The following is a 21,659-nucleotide window of genomic DNA, read 5'->3' on the forward strand; positions in this document are numbered from 1 at the left end:
ACTTTTCCTGGTTATAATTTTACTGATTTAAACGCACAACTTCTGCATGTGTCTGTATGAAAATATAAAAAAGCATGTATCCGTTGAAATGCTTTAATGTAGTGAAATAATTTTGTTTAACCTATTGTATTAGGAAATACATTTTAAATGTTATTCTACCTCATCTTTTAAAACCTCGATCCTTCCAAAATAGAAAAGAGCCAAAATTATGGGTTCTCTGGCTGATGACTTAATGTCCCTCAGCCACATTCTGGAGGGATTTGAAAGCAATTCCCCACTTCCCCCCCTTTTTTTAAAGAAATGTGTGACGTCCAACTACAACGAAGTGTGCATCTCTGCTAAATTTGGAGTCTAACTTTCTCACTGTTATCTATGATCACTGACTGTATAGAAAAGAGGCCGGATGCGTCATGCCAAAACTGTGCCCACCCCATTGCCGGCAATGGAGAAAAAGTTGTGATACATTGCGACACATCACGTGATGTTGCGAGTTTGACACTCCTGGTATAGACAGAGGCTAGTGTGAGTTGAGGGACAGCAATATACCTAGAGGTCCACAAGACGGAATTATAGACTTTGATGAAGTCCCTTTTCTTAGCCTCATAGTGAAACTGAAAGCAGACAGAATGGTTGGAGCATCTGACATCATTCACCAGGTCAATTAGAAACATTAGATGCATTTGCACACCATTCCATAATTAATTTTAATTTAGATTTTTTTTGTGACTTCACAAAAAAGCTGTTGAAATGTAAGCTTTACTGCAGTGCATGAATTCCAAAAAAACAAACAAAAACAAAACCCAGTTAATTTATTCATCAAGTTAAATCTGCTGATCAGTCCAGCCAATTTTACCAGTAGCCTTTGGCCCCAGAAAAGATAAACGTTCATGTTGCATTATTAAAATTTGCTTCGTCTTCTCTTTTATCTATTCAGGATCAAAATCTCAGAACTGCCTGTGGAGCACCATTATTGGTGGACTTACAGGAAACATCAAAGAGAAACAGAAACCAACGATCATCCATGATCCAAGGCCTCCTGAGGAAATTTTGGCAGATGAGCTGCCCCCAGTGGAAAGTACTGATGCACTAGTGAAAACTTCATTCAGGTTTGGTGGATAATAGAGATGTACTTATTTTATCATGGAATTGCCTAACTTTCTGGGTAGATGGAGTAGTAGAGGTTGCTCTCTAGAATCTTTTAAAAAGTGCTATGTAAGTAAGAGGGCAATTTTACTGGAAAACCATTATGATGATATTAAATCTGATAGCTTTATTCAAGGGGGAAAAGCAATTGAGTAAGAATATTCAGAAAGAAATGAGAAACTATTGTGAATTCTGATCTCAAAGCAATTTTATAAGCATACTGTCAAATTTTTTATGCTTTCCCTGGCTGCTGCTTCTTCTTTTTTGTCACTAGCTGATTTCTGGCTCAGAAATATCTAACATTTGAATAAAACAACTATATAGCATAGTAGTTAGTGCACCCCCTTTCAGTTGGATTTCAAATCTTGAGACCTCCTAACCATTCACCTGGTGACCTCACATATGAGACTGACACAAATTAGGAGACTCATGCCACCTCAGATATTGCCTGGAATAACAAAGTCCATGTCAGATGTTGGGGAACAAGGACAATCTGCAATAAGTGGGCTACTGGAACAAACCACACATGGATGAGACAGGAGAACCTGAAAATGATGAAATGTTACCACCAGAGTAGACTAAGGAAAGGGGACCTAATTGAGAGTATATGAAATGTCTGAGGGAACAATGGATGGACAGAAGAACTGCCTTACCAATAGGGGATCTTGGGCAAAGATCCTTAAAGTTTTACCTGCCTACCTCAAACATGATCGTGACATAAATTAAAAGAATCATGCCAGTTTGGAACAATAAGTGGGTTACTGGATCAAACAACACATGGATGAGACAAAAGAACCTGGAATTGGTGGAATGCTACCATATCAACTGATCTAATGAGAGGAGATATATAAAACATATGAGGGAACTAAGGATGAGCAAATTACCTACATTTACACTGAGAAATAGCTAGCTATGTAACACTTCAACATAATGAAGAGGAAGCTGCTCTCTCAATTTGAGATAGATAAACTACACACATCTACACACATCTCAGACTTCAAAAGACCTGGAAGGACAACTGGATGTGCAGCCAACACCTGGATCTACAGTGAGGACATTGGGTTATCATTCAGACTGCAGAACTATGGCTGAATAGTAGTCAGAAGAGGGAAGGTAGTTAAGACTGATAAGGTGGAACCATTGGACCACACATAGATCAACTGCAAATATCTCAGTATTCTACAGCCACATAGAAATCATAATGAGAAGGCAAGGAATAAACATCCAAGTACCATCAAATGACAAGACAGGTCCTGAAGAGCCAATTCAATGGAAAGAATATGATCCATCAACACAAATGGCCTGCCAGCCATCAGATACCTGGATGGTATAGTGAGCTGGCCAAAGGAAAACATGGATACTGCCAGTGTGAAGATCCAGAAGCTTCTCACAATGTACAGATGGATATTTCAAATCCAGGAAAAGTGGTGGAAGGAGTACTCAGGGCTCCGACTTCTATACTGGGAAATTGGCTCCAACTGATCCAATGTATGATATAAGAGCTCTCTGTCCAGAAGAGTGCAGTGCTAGGAACAACTACGATACTGTGCATAATCCTCAAATTTCCAGACCTCTGGTAGAAGACCTGAGATTGAGACATAATTCTCCCATGCAACTTACTAATTTTTCATGTATTTTTCCACTGCTTCTTCTGAAATGTGGTTTTTTTAAAAAAAATTTAAATTTTCAAATTAAAGAGAGAAGGACTAGTTTCATCTCCTTGTACTTTGGATATTCTTAGTCATTTGAGGTTGCTGTACTTTCTCTGACATTTAAAGGGTCCCTAAACCTTTTAGTTTTCCAAATGTTTCTCCCTAGCATTGAGCTAGGATGAGGTTTAATCAGGATGCTGGCTGAGTGGAGTGTTTTGGTTTTTTATTGGCTGTTATGAGCCACCTAGGCTTATAATGAGATAGATAGCCATGCAAGTTCTTTAAACGAATCAGTAAGGAAAGAAGGTTACCAGAACAGAGTAAATAGGCAAAAGATGTGGAGTGAAACTTACAGAGGTGCAAAAAGAAAGAAAGAAACATAATGAAGCCACTAATAAATGATGTTGGGAATTTATTCTGATAATGACCTGTTTAGATGAAGATTCTTGTGTTAGTTATTACCTCAGGTGTTAGGAAGAATTCACCACTGCTGGAAGCAAAATCTCTATTGGATGGGAAGTAGATAGGCCTTCAGTTGAAGAAAGAGGTGTTGCATCTTCAGTTTTCTTTTGCCCTTTTGAACTCCTGAAAATGAGATAAGAAAAGAAATAGGACAAGAAATCATTAGCATTATTGGTAAACTAGTTGTTGCCCAGTTTTGGAATTGCAGAGTTGACCCATTGGATGTATCAATATACAAAGCTGCAGAATTGTCTGATAAATTAAATAATTACAATATTTTAAATTGATATTTTAGTACCTTTAATAAATATTCACATCTGATCTGTGAAAAGCTCTTTCTAAAAGAGGATGTACAGGGCACTTTAGTATTAAGCATTTTGGATTATCCTTCTTTACACTTAAAGAGTTCCTAAACCATGCAATAATTCAATTAGTCTTTAGTATTTAGATGTCAGTATAACTTCTTCTCAGATTACAACACATTGATTGCGGATTACAAAGGTTAACTATTTACAATCTTGGTGCTGGACTATGTGGCAAGGAAAATACTCAAAGTTGTATTCTTGGTCTGTGTAAAGCCTAAATTACAGTATGGATTTAGGACAGCTTTTCATTTATCTGAAATGAAACTGAGGAATTTAATCCTTTTTGTTCTGATTCAAAACTCTCTATGAAGTGCCATTTCTAGTTTGTTTCTTTAAAGATGTGGCATTTTGTTAATAACGACCCCCCACCCAGACAATTCTTTATGTAGAAAACCTTGGAGAGAGGAGGGAAAGAAATAATCCATTGATTGTTGAAATCAGTGGCTGATAGGTCTTCCTTCGAACCAGAGTGACTCTTAGGATCATTAGGATCAGACAACTGCTCATAGTCTTATTACATATCTTGGGGAAGATGGAATAATTGTGGAGGGAAGACCTTAGTTTTAATGTTTGCTCCAACTCAATATTGCCTAGACTGCCATCTCATGGTTATGATGCTTTGGGACTATGTAAATTAGGTGACCTGATTAATAACTGTTTTATTTTATGGAAAAGATAGAATAAGTGCACTGCATTCAGGGAGGAGATCATACACGTAGTCCTAATTTAGCAACCACAGCAACCTGCAATTCAGTCATTAAGGGAAATAATCTCTAAGTGAAACCACAACTTTGTTTGTGATTTTACTTCATCTTTCATTTGCTTTGCAGACCAGAAAAGGTAAAAAATGCAAGGATTAGTCAAAAAGCTACTTTTCATCACTGTGGCAACTGCAAATGGGCACTAAATGAGGCAGTCATTAAACGGGACTTCATTAATTCCATATATCTGCTTTGCTTATTTTAAATTTGACTGTTATGTTCCTTGTAATATCTTTCCTGCAGTTTTCATATATTCTGACTGTAACATTCAATGAATTCTACCCTGAAGCAAAAATATTATGAACATATTTTTTAAAATACAAGATTTTAAAAGTGTCTATGCTTATAAGGAATCTGAACAAGTTATTCCTGGATAATAGTCTAGATTTCCCAAAAATGAGTTCCTGGTTTGAACTGTTTGATTTTTAAAATTTATTCTTGATAATGAGAGGGGAAAACCTCAACAATTAAACTCAAACATTAGGATAGTCCAGGGTGAATTACATAACTTACAAAAACCAGTTCTACTGTGTTTCCCCGAAAATAAGCCCCACCCCCCCAAAAGATCTACCCTGATTTTTGGGGGTGGGCCTAATATAAGCCCTACCCCCAAAATAAGCCCTAATTAGGACCCCACCCACTCAGTACCACCTCGCTGCTGCAATGGGGCAGGAGGTTGTGCCACACATCGCACTGCTGCTACCACAATGAGGCAAGGCAGGTAGGGGAGGGAGTGGAGCTGCCCCATTCGCCCTGCCCCTGCTTCCTTCAGGACTCCCCCCAGCCAGGCTATTTCTTGCTCAGCAACCTTGCCTTTCACTCCCCTCCAGAGCCAGACTGCCATGCTATGGAGGATGGGCAGGGTAGGCCCAGTCCCCCTCCGCTGTTTCAGAGTCAGAGGGAAATGACGGCAAAAGGCTCTGCTGCCACTGTGCATTGCTGGAGGGGCTTTCTTCATGTTTTGCCCCACAGATCACCTGCCCAGTGGCAGCCTCCTCCTCCACCAACCCTCCCACCAACTCTCCCCTGAACTAAAAACAGTTCAGTCAAACCTTCCAACTTCTCATGGAAAAAAAAAATATTGCGAGAAGTTGGAAGGTCTGACAACAGAGTCCCACAAACTCCATTTTCCTGCAGCAAAAGAGAAACGTGCCAGAGCTGGAATGCAGGTTAGTGTTTAATTTTTTTTTGCTTTCAGGAGGAGAAGCAGCAGGAAAAGGGACTGCCATTTCCAGGATGGAGAAGGGAGATGCTGGGCAATGGAGGGTGGCAAGCAAGTGCTCTTCTTGCTCTGCATCGCTGCGCAGAGCCACTCTGCTCCCCGTTCTCCATTCTCTCCAGTGGTGGTGAGGGAGGGCTGGCGAAGGGAGGTGGCAAGGGAGGCTTGTGCCACCTAGCCATGGTGCAAGCCACAGGAGAGTTGGTGGGGGAGAAGGAGGCAGTGATTGTGCCGGGCAGGGGATCTGTGGGACAAAGTGTGAGGAAAGCCCCTCCAGCAGTGCATAGCAGCAGCAGAGCCTTTCACCGTCATTTTCCCTGGCTCCAAAATGGTGGAGGAGAACCGGGCCTACCCCACCCATCCTCCATAGCATGGCAGTCCAGCTCGGGAGGAAAGTGAAAGGGAAGGTTGCCGAGCAAGAAATGGCCTGGCTGTGAGGGCCCTGAAGGAAGCAGGTGCAGGGCGCATGGGGCAGCTCCATCCCCTCCCTCACCTACCTTCCTTCGTTGTGGCAGCAGCAGTGTGATGTGCCACGCGGCCTCCTCCCACAAGCGGCTGCAGCAGACGTGGGCCAGCCACCACGTGGGCTCCTGCTGCATGGGGCTGTTGGTGCTGCCACCATGAGGCAAGGTAAGTGTCACAAAAATATAAGACACCCTCCAAAAATAAGATCTAATGCCTCTTTTGGAGGCAAATATAGTATAAGACCAGGTCTTAATTTTGGGGGAACATAGTATATATTGGTATGTATACATGCAGCATGTCATTGCCTGTTGGGGCAAGCAAAGAGTGAAAGGTTCAGAAAAGAAGTTAGAAATAATACCCAAATAAATTAAAGGTTAGATAAGAGAGAAAAAAAATACAGGCTACATTACACCACTCCATTCATTATATCTGTCCATAGCTTTTTAGCCTTGCAAACAATTTATGCATTGTTTTGGGTTCTTTAAAATTTACCCATCTCTCTTTCTCAAGGATTTCATCAATTCTATCCAACCATAACTCTCCCTCCTTCCCCCTCCTCTCCCTCCCTCTCTCTCTCTGTCTGTCTTTGTCTCTGCTCTGTCTCTGTCTCTATCATCTCTATCATCTCTATCTCTGTTTCTGTTTCTGTGTCTCTGTCTCTGTCTCTATCATCTCTATCTCTGTCTCTATCTCTATCATCTCTATCTCTATCTTTGTCTCTACCTTTATCATCTCTTTCTATCTCTGCCTCTATCATCTCTATCTCTATCTCTGTCTCTATATCTATCATCTCTGTCTGTCTCTATCATCTCTCTCTGTCTCTGTCTCTATCATCTCTATCTCTGTCCCTGTCTCTATCATCTCTATCTTTATCTCTATATCTGTCTGTCTCTATCTCTATCTCTCTATCTCTATCTCTGTCTCTCTCTATCATCTCTATCTCTATCTCTGTCTGTCTCTGTCTCTATCATTATCTCTATCTCTATATCTCTGTCTCTATCTCTATCATCTCTATCTCTATCTTTATCTCTATCTCTGACTCTGACTGTCTCTGTCTCTCTATCATCTCTATCTCTATATCTCTATCTCTATTTCTGTCTATCTCTATCATCTCTATCTCTATCTCTATCTCTATCTCTGTCTCTGTCTACATCTATATCTACATTTATATCTATATAGATATATATAGATATATATTTCAAATAGATCTTCATTAATTCTATCTCTTATCAAATCACAACAGTGACCTTTTGTACTGATTACTCACTTTGGTCTTTAATCTCCATTCTTTTCTCACTCTCTTTTTGTTCAACCAGACATTTTTCTTCTTAAGTAACCTGTTTCCATTGCATTAGGCTTATTTCTGCTTCTCTTGATATTCCCAACTCTCGCTTCCGTATGACAAAGAAGAGAAGTTTTTATACAGCTATTATTGCTTCTTTTGACTAAAACTCATTTCTAACAATAGACAGCAAACTACCCACTAGTCATTGATCAAAATAAAGATTGCCTGACTGCTATTCACTGCCTTTCTATTTTGCATTTGGACGTCTTAAAATTTCTTTTCCATTTCCAAGTCTTTAGTAAACATCCAATATGACAAAAATTATCTACTATACTTTGGTCTTAAGTCATGTTTTTCACCTGGTAACGAATCTTGCATGCCTCTGTCAAGGTAATCTTTACATCCTACACAATGTGATTAGACATATGGTTGAATTATGCATCTCACATTTATTCCCAATTCTTGTTTCTTTTTTTCTTTTAGTACAGTTCACTAGTATTTAAAATACAGCTATCACCAGTTTATGAATGCTTGCTTTCATATACAACCACAACAATATAGATAGACATATTTAGCCCTTTCACTTGTATATAATTTCATTAACAAATAACTATAAATAAATAATTCACCTTCGCTTCCATTCATCAACTCCATTCCATAAAACTATTTTATTCAAATCTGTTACATTCTTCCCCCTTTTTTTAGTTCTACAAAGAAAGCTATTTGTTCCTTCATTTCATCGTATTCTTTATCATTTACTCTTCTTCAATTTCAGACTGTAAACTTCCCTGTGCAATGATAAACCCAAGATTAGTGCTTCTGTACTGATTAAGACTTTTACAATCTCACTAGTGCAGTGAGTGAGTGAGACAGTTCCCTTTAGGTAAAGGTAAATGTTCCCACGCACATGCGTGCTAGTCGTTTCCAACTCTAGGGGCTGGTGCTCATCTCTGTTTCAAATAGCCAGTGCTTGTCCGAGGACGTCTCCGTGGTCATGTGGCCAGCATGAATAGATGCCAAAGGCACATGGAACGCTGTTACCTTCCCACCGTAGTGGTCCCAATTTTTCTACTTGCATTTTTTACATGCTTTCTAACTGCTAGGTTGGCAGAAGCTGGGACGAGTAACAGGCGCTCACTCTGTTACACGGCACTCGGGATTCGACCCGCCAAACTGCCAACCATTTGATCAACAAGCTCAGCACTGAGCCACCGCGTCCCTTAGCCATTCCCATTTTCTACTTTGTTTTAAAGCATTAAGCAATCAGATTTAATCAAATGCCATTGGAACATTTCCTGCTAGTGGTTAGATTTGGCACATTTTGGATAGATAGCATGAAAGCATGACCAGAGTCTATTTTTGCTCCAAGCTGGCTCACTATTATATGCAAGCTGGGATCTCCAATCTAGAAATTACAGGTGTTTTACAAGTCAACATACTGTTGTCTGTATCTTGTCAGCCAGGAATAGATAAACCTTCAAAATTGATGAGACTTCTTTTTCTACTCAGCAGGCCATGTGAGGTAAGAAAATGTTATAGAACGTTCTATGTTATGTCCTGAGAAGTTCAGTCCAAATTTGATCCCTCTTTGGAACTAGAAAGAAACATTCTAGTCTTCCAAGCCTCCCAGGATTTTACTGCTACAGGCTTTTTTCTTTTTAATTGATGGTTTATTTTCTGTAGGGTATAATGGTTAGAACATTATGCTTGGACCCGGAAGATATGAGTTCAAATATGTACTTGTCTACAAAGTTTCTAGCCTAGTCAACTTCATAAGATTAGTACAGAAAGAAATGGAGTATTGGAAGATTAAATACTTTGAGGAAAGATACTTTTAACTACAAGTTATTTTGTTGTGCTAAGATAGACCTGCCATCATCCTAACTCAGCCATAATAAATAGGATACTGGAGAACATCAGGTTGGAGAAAAGAAAATTAAAGTTAAGTTGAATTATGTTGTACCAGTTTCAAGAATAAGTATTCAACAATGGTACCTTTAATTTTTAATTTTCTAAAATTTCTATTATCTCTCTCTCTCCCTTCCCACCTCCACCAATGTAGAATTAATCACTCTGAAATATGATACTCCTCTGGGCTACTTTCATTACAGTCATTAGGGTACAAATTTCTATGACATGGTGATATCATTTAACTTGTCTTCTAAATTCAGTTTCGCGTTAATTTTAATAGCTTTGTGATTTTAGTTTGTGTGGTTTTTCTAAGAAGAAAAGATTTCTCAGCCTGACAGCAATTTCAGAATGATAATGGGGGAAAAATGACAGATTAACTTTAGATAACATGTCATGGAACATCTTGCATAGAGAAAGCTATGTGAATGATGACAACATGTACCTATCTCAATTCAGAAGCATTCTTTTGGGATGTTACTGCAGTAGATGTATCTTGAACAGTTGATGAATCTCCATAATGAGTCTATACCACTGCTTTTACATGTTAAAACAATGCATGATGGCATTAGTATAAATTCACAGCAAATGTAAGAGGAAGGGAGAACACACACACACACACATACACACACACACACACACACACACACCATTTTTAAATTGTGAACTATCTGTATAGCTGTGCTTTCCTTTTCAAGAATTTTTGTTATCTGTTCCAGGAGTCATTTCACGGGGACAAAATCAAATATTTATTTATTAACCAAATGTATATAGTTGACCTTTTACTAAAAGAACTTGGGGGGTGTAAATAATAGCTGGTTCCTTGTAGCAAAATCTCTAGTTTAAGGCTTTTGAAATCTGATGACTGAACATGGAATTTGGAAATTAATGCAGTTCTCCCAATAATATTTATCAGCATGATTGTTTTATCTAGGACAGATAAAATGTATTTTAGGAATAATTAAGCAGTTTGGTCATGGCCATTGAATGATACCTAGAGAAACTGATATCTATATACTATACTTTTCAACCGGAATTGTTGAGCCCTATTAAAAAATGAAACTAGTCATATTGCATGTAAGAATTCTAATGTGAATATTTTCTTCTGGACCTCTGACTCCAAGCAGACAACATACAAGTATGAAAAGTTGTGCCTATACATTTTACTTAAAACTTAACAAGACCATATGTTCAGGCCTCTGGTCATGATTTTCTTGAAGGAGAGGAGGATATAAATCTAGCAAATAAACAGAAATAATATCGTGTATTCCCAAAAGTAAGACTCTGTCTTACTTTCTTTTGGGCTCTGAAGTAAGCACTAGGTTTTACTTTTGAGGAGGGCTTACTTTTTGCCGGTACTGTTTCCCCCCCCCCAAGAGCTTCCCATCTCCTGTTATGGTTGGGAGGCAGTTGGGGTTAGAGTTAACATATGCTAGGTCTGGCAGCACCATTGGGCACAATGCATGAGGTGGCAAATGGCCGCATCATGCCAATGCCGCTGCCATGAGGTCGTGGAACAAGCTGGGAAGTGGTAAGGAACTGGTATAATGGCACATGGGTCAGAAGGAGGAAGGATCTGCCAGGCCTCATAGCATCGGCATTGGGCACAACATGTGAGGTGGCAAACAGCCATGGCCAGGGGCAAATGGCTGCATTGCGCCAAAATCAGCCATTTGCTGTCTCGTGTATCATGCCCAATGCTGCTGCCATGAGGTTGTGGAACAAGCCAGGTGATGGTAAGGAACCAGTATATCGGTACCGTGGGTCAGATCCCCCCTCGCAGGCCATCCTTGAAGGCCTTAAGTAGCTGGGTCTTAATTTTGGAGTAGGGTTTACTTTTGGGAGAACATGGTATCTGCCTTTTGATTCAAAAATTGTTAATCTCTTTTTAAACCAGCCTTCATGTAATTTTAATGAATTGCTTTAGTATAATAAATTTATTAGTAATAAATTATTATACCATTATTTAGAATAATAAATTATTCCTTGACTATAATTTTAAATTTATTCTGGAGATGAAAGCTTGAGAATATTGGATGATTATTAAAGCACACATTTTGAGAGCAAATCCTTTTTCTTAATTACTTTAGAAAAGTTATTAATTTTATTTCTTTTAATGCCAGCGGTACTTTACTAATTAGGGAGTTTACTGGAAAGACTAGTGAATGTCGACCTATTCTCCAAGGCACCTGAAAGCAGAACAAGAAGCAATGGGTGAAAACTAATCAAAGAGAGAAGCAACCTAGAACTAAGGAGAAATTTCCTGACAGAACAATTAATCAGTGGAACGACTTGCCTCCAGAAGTTGTGAATGCTTGAACACTGGAAGTTTTTACGAAGAGATTGGATAACCATTTGTCTATAATGGTATAGGTTTCCTGCCTGAGCAGGGGGTTGGATTAGAAGACCTCCAATGTCCCTTCCAACTCTGTTATTCTGTATTCTGTACTGCATCCAATATTTTTGTGTGACAGAATAAGCTATCAATGTGACTGTTGGGTAATTGGAATCTAAAAAAATGTTTTTTTAGAACATTGCTGAAACACTGTTAAATATTTGCCTTCTAAATATGTGCAATTTTAAACCTTTCAGGAGTAAACTATGTTAATATGAGATTACAATAATGATGATGATGATGAAGGGAACTTTCAATATTTGTTGTATATAATATTCATTATAATTATCTGCCTGCATTCCAAAATTTAGAGAATACTTGCAAAGATTTTCTGTTGTCTACTTTTTAATGAGTGTTCTGGCTTATGGACATTAAAAAAAAAGAGATAGAACTGCATTTCAGTAAACCTTTGTTTTTTTCTGCTGAAAAGATTAATGAGTTTTTAAGGGAATCTGAGAATCAAACCTTTGTTCAGTCACTTTGGAAATGTACTGTATGTATGGTAGCCTGCTTCCCATTTGTTGGACATGGTTCCAGATATGATTCTTTACAATCTTCCCCTTTGGTTTGGGAATAGAGTACAGAGAGTTCTCAACTTACAACTGGTCACTTAACAGTTATTAAGTTATGGTGGACACCCCCCCCAAAAAAAAGATACAATCTGATCCTGAAATTATAGCTGTTGCAGCACTTCCATATTCATTCACTCTTGTGACCGACTATCTTCCCCGCATCTCCTACTGGATCCCTGCAAGCATTTCCCTTCCCCACCAGCCTTAGGCCTGATTTCAATTCCACCAGGACCACGCACTCCTCTTCATTTATCTTTTGAAGGCTCCAAAGCCATGAAGGGCTCCAAAGACTTCCAAGCTGAGCAAACAAAACTTGCTTTGCTTCTCAGCTACATGGCACAATTCTGGAATTGCACCATGTGGGCAAGAGAAAAACCATTTGTTTTGCCGCCTTAACACTGTTTGCACTATGTTGCAGGAGCTTTCAAACCACATTAAGGCAACAAAACTAAGCATGTGTCCCATTGCCACATGGCATGATTCTGGGGCTGAAGTTTTCTGAATTGTTATGTAGGCTGCAAAATAGAACAGGTTACTTAGTGCCTTCGCTGCATGGTGCAATTCCAGAAGCATCTGCATGTTTTCAACTGTTGAATTGCATTCTGATAACTGTAAATATTGCCGCTGCTTCTGAAATCATGCCACGGTTACACAATAAAGCTGTCTGGAAGGCTTTGAAGCTCTTCAACAGATAAGCAAGGAGGAAGATGTTTGGCCCTCATCGAGTGAGGATGAGTGGGGGAGACCTGGGGGATGGGTGGGAAAAGACCTTTGGGGACCCAATATGCAGGGGATGGGGGAGGTCTTGGGAGGATTGGGGCAGGTGGGTCTCCCCCACCTATGCAGCACTCTATGCTCCAGTTAATGACCTGCTTGTTGTTTAATGATTGAATCGGGGAGATAAGAGATTGTGGGAATCATTAAGTGACACACTTAATAGCCATCATGACATGTGACCACAATGTGCAAGTTCCATTATGGTCATATCTTCAGGACTCCCTGTATGCAGATATACATCATTTAATAGCGCCTTAATACTATAATTTTATGATATCTAAATAGCAGTCAAGAGAACCAAGTGTATCTAGGGAAGACCAAATACCATTTTATACATTTTAGGCATTCCTGTGTTTTTATATAAGAACCTGAAGCAGAACATGATCAAATAAGTTAAGATTGAATAAAGAGCTAATTTGATGGTTGAAGTGTTTGCCAACAGAGTTAAGTCAGGTACATAATATGTAAAATGATTAAAAGTCTCTAGGTAGATTTGACTTTTCAAAAGAATTTTAGTTTACAAACCTTGATAGAAATGGTATTCTGAAGTCGTACATTTGACTTCCTGGTAGCTTACAAAAATAGTTCTGATTGCTTGCAATAAAATGCAAATAACTGGTTGTTAAAATAATAATAAACAACTTACATTATGAATTACAGTGAATGGTTATCATCCAATGTGTTTTGATCCCTCCCTTCCCAGTGCAGGGAAAATTATGACACATTGTTTCAGGGAGGTGTATGGGAGGTTGATTTCTGAAAATTGTGTGTCTATCCAGCAGAATCAGTAATCAGAATATGACTGGAAGTTAAATACACTTTCAGAAGAGTAAGTCACAATACATTTTATTAGTGAATAATTAATGATTGATTTTAATGAATACTTAATTTGCATGGACATGTAGCCTAAGAACCAAGGTGTAGGAGATGACCCAGTGCAAGGTCAAATGCATTCTAGGTTTGCAGTCTCTACAGCCCCATAAGAGACCTAAGTCCACCTGTCGACAGTTATTTGGCACCAATTTGTCTTGACCATTAGTACTTCAGATTGTTGGGTATAGGTAGCATAAAATAAACTTGTACTTTGGAACAATATCCTGTTTCCTGATTTCTTGCACCTGACATAAGCTGTTCCAAAAAAGTCTATTTTGGACTGAGAAATAATGGATAACAGACCAATTGCTAACATCTACCTCTTGAACAAGGTGATTTAACAAGTGTTCACAAACTAACTTTAGGAAATGGAGTATTTTAAGATCCATTTCCATCTGACTTTAGATTGTCCTTTCTAAACACTGATAAGTTTTATGCAGTTGTATTGCCATCTTGAATTTTTAACCCCTTGGAACCTCAAACATTGCTGATGAGAAAGGCTCAAATGAATATTCTAGGTCTGGATTTGTCAGAGGCTTGAAACCCCACAGCTAGAATTACAGAAGCTGAAGGACAGCAAGTTGCAGAAATTTGTTAGAACCTATGACAAGAGCTTTCCTTAAGTAGAGGAACCATCCAGTTCCATATTCCATCCCAAGTAAATTACCAGCCATATACCATTGTAAAGCCCACAAACTGAGATTAAATTGAAACCAGTAGCTTCTTCTTCTTTCTTTTTTAACAGATGCCATAATATTTCTGAATTTGGACAAATCACATAGTCACTGTGACTAGCAGCTCTTCGGATATGCCTCTGTGGATTCGTCTAATCAAGTTACAAACTAGAGGCCATTACTTCAGATTGTCTATGTCAGTATTTCTCAACCTTAGCAACTTTAAGAAATGTGGACCTCGCCAGCATTCTGACTGGGGTATTCTGAGAATTGGTCCACACATTTTAAAGTTACTGAGGTTAAGAAACAGGAGTCTAAGTTAAAAATAAACTATGAGAATAAGTACATCCATCTGGCTTTTGAGACCTCTTTTGAAAATTCTGGAAATTTCTTGCTTTTCTATGATTTCATATTGAAGTTGTCAAGTGTGCTTATCTGTTAAAATTGCTTTGGAGAAAGGAAGAGTAAAAACACATTTATTTTCTTTCTGGAATACAAATATGAGTGGGGGCATTTAATAACTCTCTTTGTTCCTTAATGGAAGTGGAGTGCAACTTGCCTTAGGACAAATGATCTATTATTGACCAAATGTACAAAACAAAAATAAAGTTACTCTTTAAAAAAGTTAAAAAAAGTTCAGAATGTAATGCCTTTAAAATAAGTGGCAGATGAAATTGATAGTGGACATGAGATTCATGCATGCTTGAGGAAATATTTTCCCCATCTTGCTATCGAAAGTGATCACTGCTGCTATTCTTACAAGAAATAAAAAATATATGGAAATAGAGATAAATTAAAGCTTCCAATGTATTTCAAAGTTGTTGTAGTGTTGATAACTTTTAAATATTCCAGTTTCAGGTATTTGTTTAAAGTGATACATACCCACATTCAATAAATCTTTTAAATTGTGCAAGATATAGTTTTCCCATTCTCAAAAGGCCTGGGTGGATTTGATTCAGATTACATCAACATAAAGAATTATTTCTTTAACTCTTTGCCTTGATTGAGCCTTTAATCTCTCATAAAGTATTATCGAACGTTTCATGCAAAAATGGGCATGATAAAGGACCAAAATGGCAGGGACCTAACAGAGGCAGAAGAGATTAAGAAGAGGTGGCAAAATTACACAGAAGAACTATACAAGAATGAGCTTAACGTCCCTGATAATCACAATGAGGTGGTCACTGACCTCGAGCCAGACATCCTAGAATGTGAAGTGAAGTGGGCCTTAGAAAAGCTGAGCAACAACAAAGCTAGTGGAGGTGACAGTATTCCAGCTGAGCTATTCAAAATCTTAAAAGACGATGCAGTAAAAGTGCTACACTCAATTTGCCAGCAAATTTGGAAAACTCAACAGTGGCCACAGGATTGGAAAAGATCAGTTTACATTCCAATTCCAAAGAAAGGCAGTGCCAAAGAATGTTCAAACTATCGCACCATTGCACTCATTTCTCATGCTAGTAAAGTTATGCTTAAAATCCTACAAGCTAGACTCCAGCAGTATGTGGATCGAGAACTACCAGAAGTACAGGCAGGATTTCGAAGAGGCAGAGGAACTAGAGATCAAATTGCTAACTTACGCTGGATCATGGAGAAAGCTAGAGAGTTCCAGAAAAACATCTACTTCTGCTTCATTGACTATGCTAAAGCCTTTGATTGTGTGGATCATAACAAACTCTGGCAAGTCCTTAAAGAGATGGGCATACCAGACCATCTTATTTGTCTCTTGAGAAATCTATATGCGGGCCAAGAAGCAACAGTGAGAACTGGACACGGAACCACTGATTGGTTCAAAATTGGGAAAGGAGTCCGGCAAGGCTGTATACTGTCGCCTTGCCTGTTTAACTTATATGCAGAGCACATCATGAGAAAGGCAGGGCTAGATGAATCAAAAGTTGGAATTAAGATTGCCGGAAGAAACATCAACAACCTAAGATATGCAGATGATACCACTCTAATGGCAGAAAGTGAAGAAGAACTAAAGAGCCTCTTGTTGCGGGTGAAGAAGGAGAGTGCAAAACTTGGATTGAAATTAAACATTAAGAAAACCAAGATCATGGCATCTGGCCCTCTCAATTCCTGGCAAATAGATGGGGAAGAAATGGAGGTAGTGACAGATTTTATTTTCCTGGGCTCCAAGATCACTGCAGATGGGGACTGTAGCCAAGAAATTAAAAGACGCTTGCTCCTCGGGAGGAAAGCCATGGCAAATCTAGACAGCACACTAAAAAGCAGAGACATCACCCTGTCAACAAAAGTGCGTATAGTCAAGGCTATGGTCTTCCCAGTTGCAATGTATGGCAGTGAAAGCTGGACCATAAGAAAGGCTGAGCGCCAAAGAATTGAAGCCTTTGAACTATGGTGCTGGAGAAGACTCCTGCGAGTTCCTTGGACTGCAAGGCGATCAAACCGGTCAGTCCTAGAGGAGATCAACCCTGACTGCTCTTTAGAAGGCCAGATCCTGAAGCTAAAACTCAAATACTTTGGCCACCTAATGAGAAGGAAGGACTCACTGGAGAAGAGCCTAATGCTGGGAAAGATTGAGGGCACTAGAAGAAGGGGACGACAGAGAATGAGGTGGCTGGATGGAGTCACTGAAGCAGTAGGCGTGAGCTTAAATGGACTCCAGAAGATAGTAGAGGACAGGAAGGCCTGGAGGAACATTGTCCATAGGGTCGCGATGGGTCGGACACGACTTCGCAACTAACAACAACAACAAAGTATTATCTTCCCCTAAAGATCCAATTTTTGGGTGGGGGTTGTTATTTGGTTATATTTGTTATGTATGTTGCAACATGAATACTGTAACTGGATCAAATCTACAATGAGGGATAATCTTACACCTTTCCTATTTTACTCTTTACCTAGGATCCCCATCCAATTTAGGCTTTCTATGCTTCCTTAAGAATGAAAGGAATGAATTATTTTATATTTTAAACATGTAGTTCAGATATGTCAAACTCTCATGAGCCAGATCCAGCCCGTGACATGTTTACATCTGGCTTGCAAGCAGACTAGTAGGAGGAGATGATTGAGTAGTTACCTTCTTGCTTTGGGTTCTTGTCAGTGGCAGCAGAGGACGGGCAGCGGGAACCTCTCCAACGCGTCGAGCTGTGTGGCAGCAGTAACTGAGGGTGGGCATGGGTCTGTGATGACTCACAGCGGCCAGGTGGGCATGGCTGGGAAGGTGCAGCCAGCCCGGCTCCACTGACTCAGGATGGCTGAGTCAGCATAGAACAATTTGCACTGGCTAACTCGACATGGGGACAACTCTGTACCCCACAAGCTCCTTGCCCCCCCAAACTGCCGGCATCCAAGTATGCGCACATGCACACTCACACATCACATTCCAAGTGTGGGGACTTTTATCCACAGAGGAAGCAGAGGTCCTTCTCTCCAAGGCCAGGCATGATTTACAGTTTGTCAGCTCAGATGTGGATAAAAGTCTCCAAATTTGGAATGTTACGTGCATGCAGGCGTGTGTGCAGCACACAAAGGAGACATTCTTCTCCCAATCCCAGTCATCTAAGCATTGGCGGTTCCCTGTCCAGTGCCCCCTCCATAAGAGGCAGAGGGCGATGCTGCTGTGTGTAGAGGCATGGACTCAAACTTCTGCCTCGACAGATCTCTAAGGAACAAGAAGAGGAGGCAGGAGAGCAGGATTCCCCAGTCCTGCACGAGGGAGGCTGGCCGTTCTTGAAAGGGAATCATTTTGAGAATCTGGCTTGTTGGGGCAGCCTTTCGTCGTGCACCCCGCCACACGTCCTTCTCTCCAGAGATCTTTGTACTTCAACCAAGAACTTTGGTGTGCTGCACACACACACACACACACACACACACACACACCCCATTCAAAACTTGGAGGCCTTTATTCTGAGCTGGCAAGCTGCCAATCATGCCTGAGCTTAGGGAGAAAAACCTGTCTTTCCTCTGTGTACAAAAGTCAGTCCCCAAATGTGGAATGCAGTGTGTGTGTGTGTGTGTGTGTGTGTGTGCGCACACACACACACACACACACACAAATGTGTCTGCACACACTTTAATTATATTATTGTATTGTTTTAATTATAATTAAATTATTAATTTTGATTAATGTTAATTAATTAATTATGTTATAAAATTATATATTTTCCAAATTCCCATCAAATATGGAAAATAGATACAAGGTGATTATTATTATCTAATGATTTCCATCCATTGTTAGAAAATGAGCTGTCCATTTTAGCAAACAATACCGCAGTTATATACTACATGTACATGTTAAATATTGATGGAGAAAACTGAAGATTATAGCCATTAATAAGGTATTGATATGAGCTAGAGATGGAGTCAGTGATACAATCATGATGACAGTAGGATGTATCTCATTGTTTTTATTCAGTCAATAAAAGACTTTATATGTCTTTTATATTTCCTCACCCCTTCCAGGTTGGTTGAAGTAGAAATCTTTGGCAAGAAGCACCCTTCTAGAATTGTAGCTGAATACTTTAAGGGAGAAGGAATACAAAACTACATAATCTAAATCATACTGTGCTCAGACATATGCACAGGGTTAAAAGTCATTTTACTGAAATAGTTACCATAATTTTTCTTTTATTGTATTTGTTTTGAGAAGCATCCTTTGATGTGCCCTTGTTTGTGGATTTATTTATTAGTAACAGCAAGACAATTATTTAAATTTGTCTTCAGTGGATAATATAATCTCATGCTAGTATGCTATGAAAAAGTAAAATGGCTTCCTATCATTGGCATCAGCTTATATAGCAATAACCCAGGACAAATGTCAGTGTGAAGAGGCACCTCCTGGAAACAGGATCCAGGCAGTGACCCAAACTAGTTATTCCATTAAACACTAACTCTGCTACTGCAATAGAATACTCGGCCAAGAGTTTTTACATGAACAGCCCGTGGTGTGAAATGGAGCAGCTATGCTATATTATTGATCCTGGTGGTGCCACCATAAGGAAAGTTTGATATATTAGGAGACTCATAACTGTATTTATAGTGGCTCTGAGCAGATTAGTTTTCAGTTTGTTCTATTCAAGTACTGCATATATGAAAAAAAGACTTAGTTCTTCAGACTGATGATTTAGGACAGATTTGGGTACTCAGTCTTTTCATATTTTTAAGCTGGAAGATGAAAATGAAAGTTGTGGTCAAGAGGTTGATTATTTTTCTACATTTGACAATTTAAGTAGAGAAACGATTCATTTTCAAATAGTGAATGCTCTGTCTCTAATTAGTAAAGGCTCAACTCAATCCACTCCAAAATGAAGGTCTTTAATTAAAGGTTATAAACTATAATGTATCACTCTGTAAAGTGTGGGTTGTAAGTTTTTAAATTTCCTGCTTTATAGAGTGTTTGAACTAAAATCAATCACCTAGCTAGATTTTGTACTTAGGAGAGGAGTAGAATCTATGTTTCTCCACTCCTACTCCAGCACATTAACCACAGCATCATATTGATTCTCATATATTTGTGTATTGTTATCAGTATTGGTATCCTTCTTTGTTTGTATGTTTGCATGTATCTCCCGCCTCTTTCTCTCTCACACACATTATATCTCATAGACAAAACTCACCAATTTTCTATACATATCCTTAATGATTGGTGATAATAAAAAATCTGCTGTATGATTTTTTTCAAATGCAGGTTTTTTGAAGGTATTCTTCCTCCATAATGAGAGATATGATATGAATCCTTATATGAATATTTGATTGCATTTATGATCAGATTATATAGCATCCCTTCTCTCTATTTTGGTTTCACCTTTCTCCCTTGCTTAGCCAACATTTAAAACTGAAGAACTGATACATCTTAGACTTTTTGTATCAGATGTCTATTCTAGGAACATTGTACAAAAAGATAGCTGTCCCAACCATATTTTTCTCTTATCCATCTTTTTTGTTCTATACCATTCTCCAGAAATGGATATTCCCAACAAGATATCTGGATCCATGTTGAAAGTCTGTTTGAGATTTATCAGACTTCATCAGTGAAATTGCAATGGAAAAAACACTTTAAATTTACATAGAATGTTTGATTATATGCCATCAAATCAATGTCAATTCTTAATGATCACATAGATTTTCTCCATCAACAACTAACATTTACCATTAGTAAATTACTCTGGCATTACTTGCTAAAATGGACAGTTCATTTCTAAAAATGATTGGATATGAAATTATCAGATTTTTCCATATTTCATTGTTTTCTAATTAACTAGCACAGGGATCTCCAAACTTGGCAACTTTAAGACTTGAGGACTTCAACTCTCAGAATTCCTCAGCCAGCCATATGGGGTATTCTGGGCATTGAAATCAGATTGTATAACATCCCTTAAAGTGTCTTAAAGTTGCCAGGTTTGGAGAGCCCTGAAAAAAAAATTAGGGAATTATTTCAAAATCATTCCTTGGATATTCCAAATAACTCATTGCATCCATGTGTGCTGTTTCTCTATTTGTGGAGATTTAGTGTGATATAGAGTTTAAATTCTTGGACTAAGTTAAGGGACACCAACTTCAGATCTACTCTTAGCCATGGAAGCTCATTTAGTAACTTTAGCATAGCCATTCTATTTCATCTCAATCAACCTCACAGCATTTTATATTGTGTAGAAAACTCAATAAGGAGAGTGATGTGTATGTCATTTTAAGCTCCTTGCATTTAGGCAGGATATATGGTTGTTGTTGTTGTTAGTTGCAAAGTCGTGTCCAACCCATCGTGACCCCATGGACAACGTTCCTCCAGGACTTCCTGTCCTCTACCATCTTCTGAGTCCATTTAGGCTCACGCCTACTGCTTCAGTGACTCCATCCAGCCACCTCATTCTCTGTTATCCCCTTCTTCTCTTGCCCTCAACCTTTCCCAGCATTAGGCTCTTCTCCAGTGAGTCCTTCCTTCTCATTAGGTGGCCAAAGTATTTGAGTTTCAACTTCAGGATCTGGCCTTCTAAAGAGCAGTCAGGGTTGATCTCCTCTAGTTTGACCAGTTTGATCACGTTGCAGTCCAAGGGACTCGCAGGAGTCTTCTCTAGCACCATAGTTCAAAGGCTTCAATTGTTTGGTGCTCAGCCTTTCTTATGGTCCAACTTTCACAGCCATACAT

The 21,659-nt window shown here is 39.0% G+C and overlaps 1 protein-coding gene across 1 annotated transcript in view; it reads left to right on the forward strand.

Annotated features, from left to right (window-relative positions):
* PDE1C (phosphodiesterase 1C) overlaps positions 1 to 21,659 on the forward strand; it is a gene marked incomplete at its 5' end in the record, with an annotated part of 265,881 nt that overhangs the window by 37,855 nt on the left and 206,367 nt on the right. The window contains one exon of the mRNA XM_081344420.1: positions 935 to 1,106. Coding sequence (XP_081200546.1) covers positions 935 to 1,106 — 172 coding nt within the window. The remainder of the gene's footprint in view (positions 1 to 934; positions 1,107 to 21,659) is intronic.

This window comes from Vipera berus (genome assembly GCF_964194415.1).
Source record: "Vipera berus genome assembly, chromosome: Z".
NCBI classification, from domain to species: Eukaryota; Metazoa; Chordata; class Lepidosauria; order Squamata; family Viperidae; genus Vipera; species Vipera berus.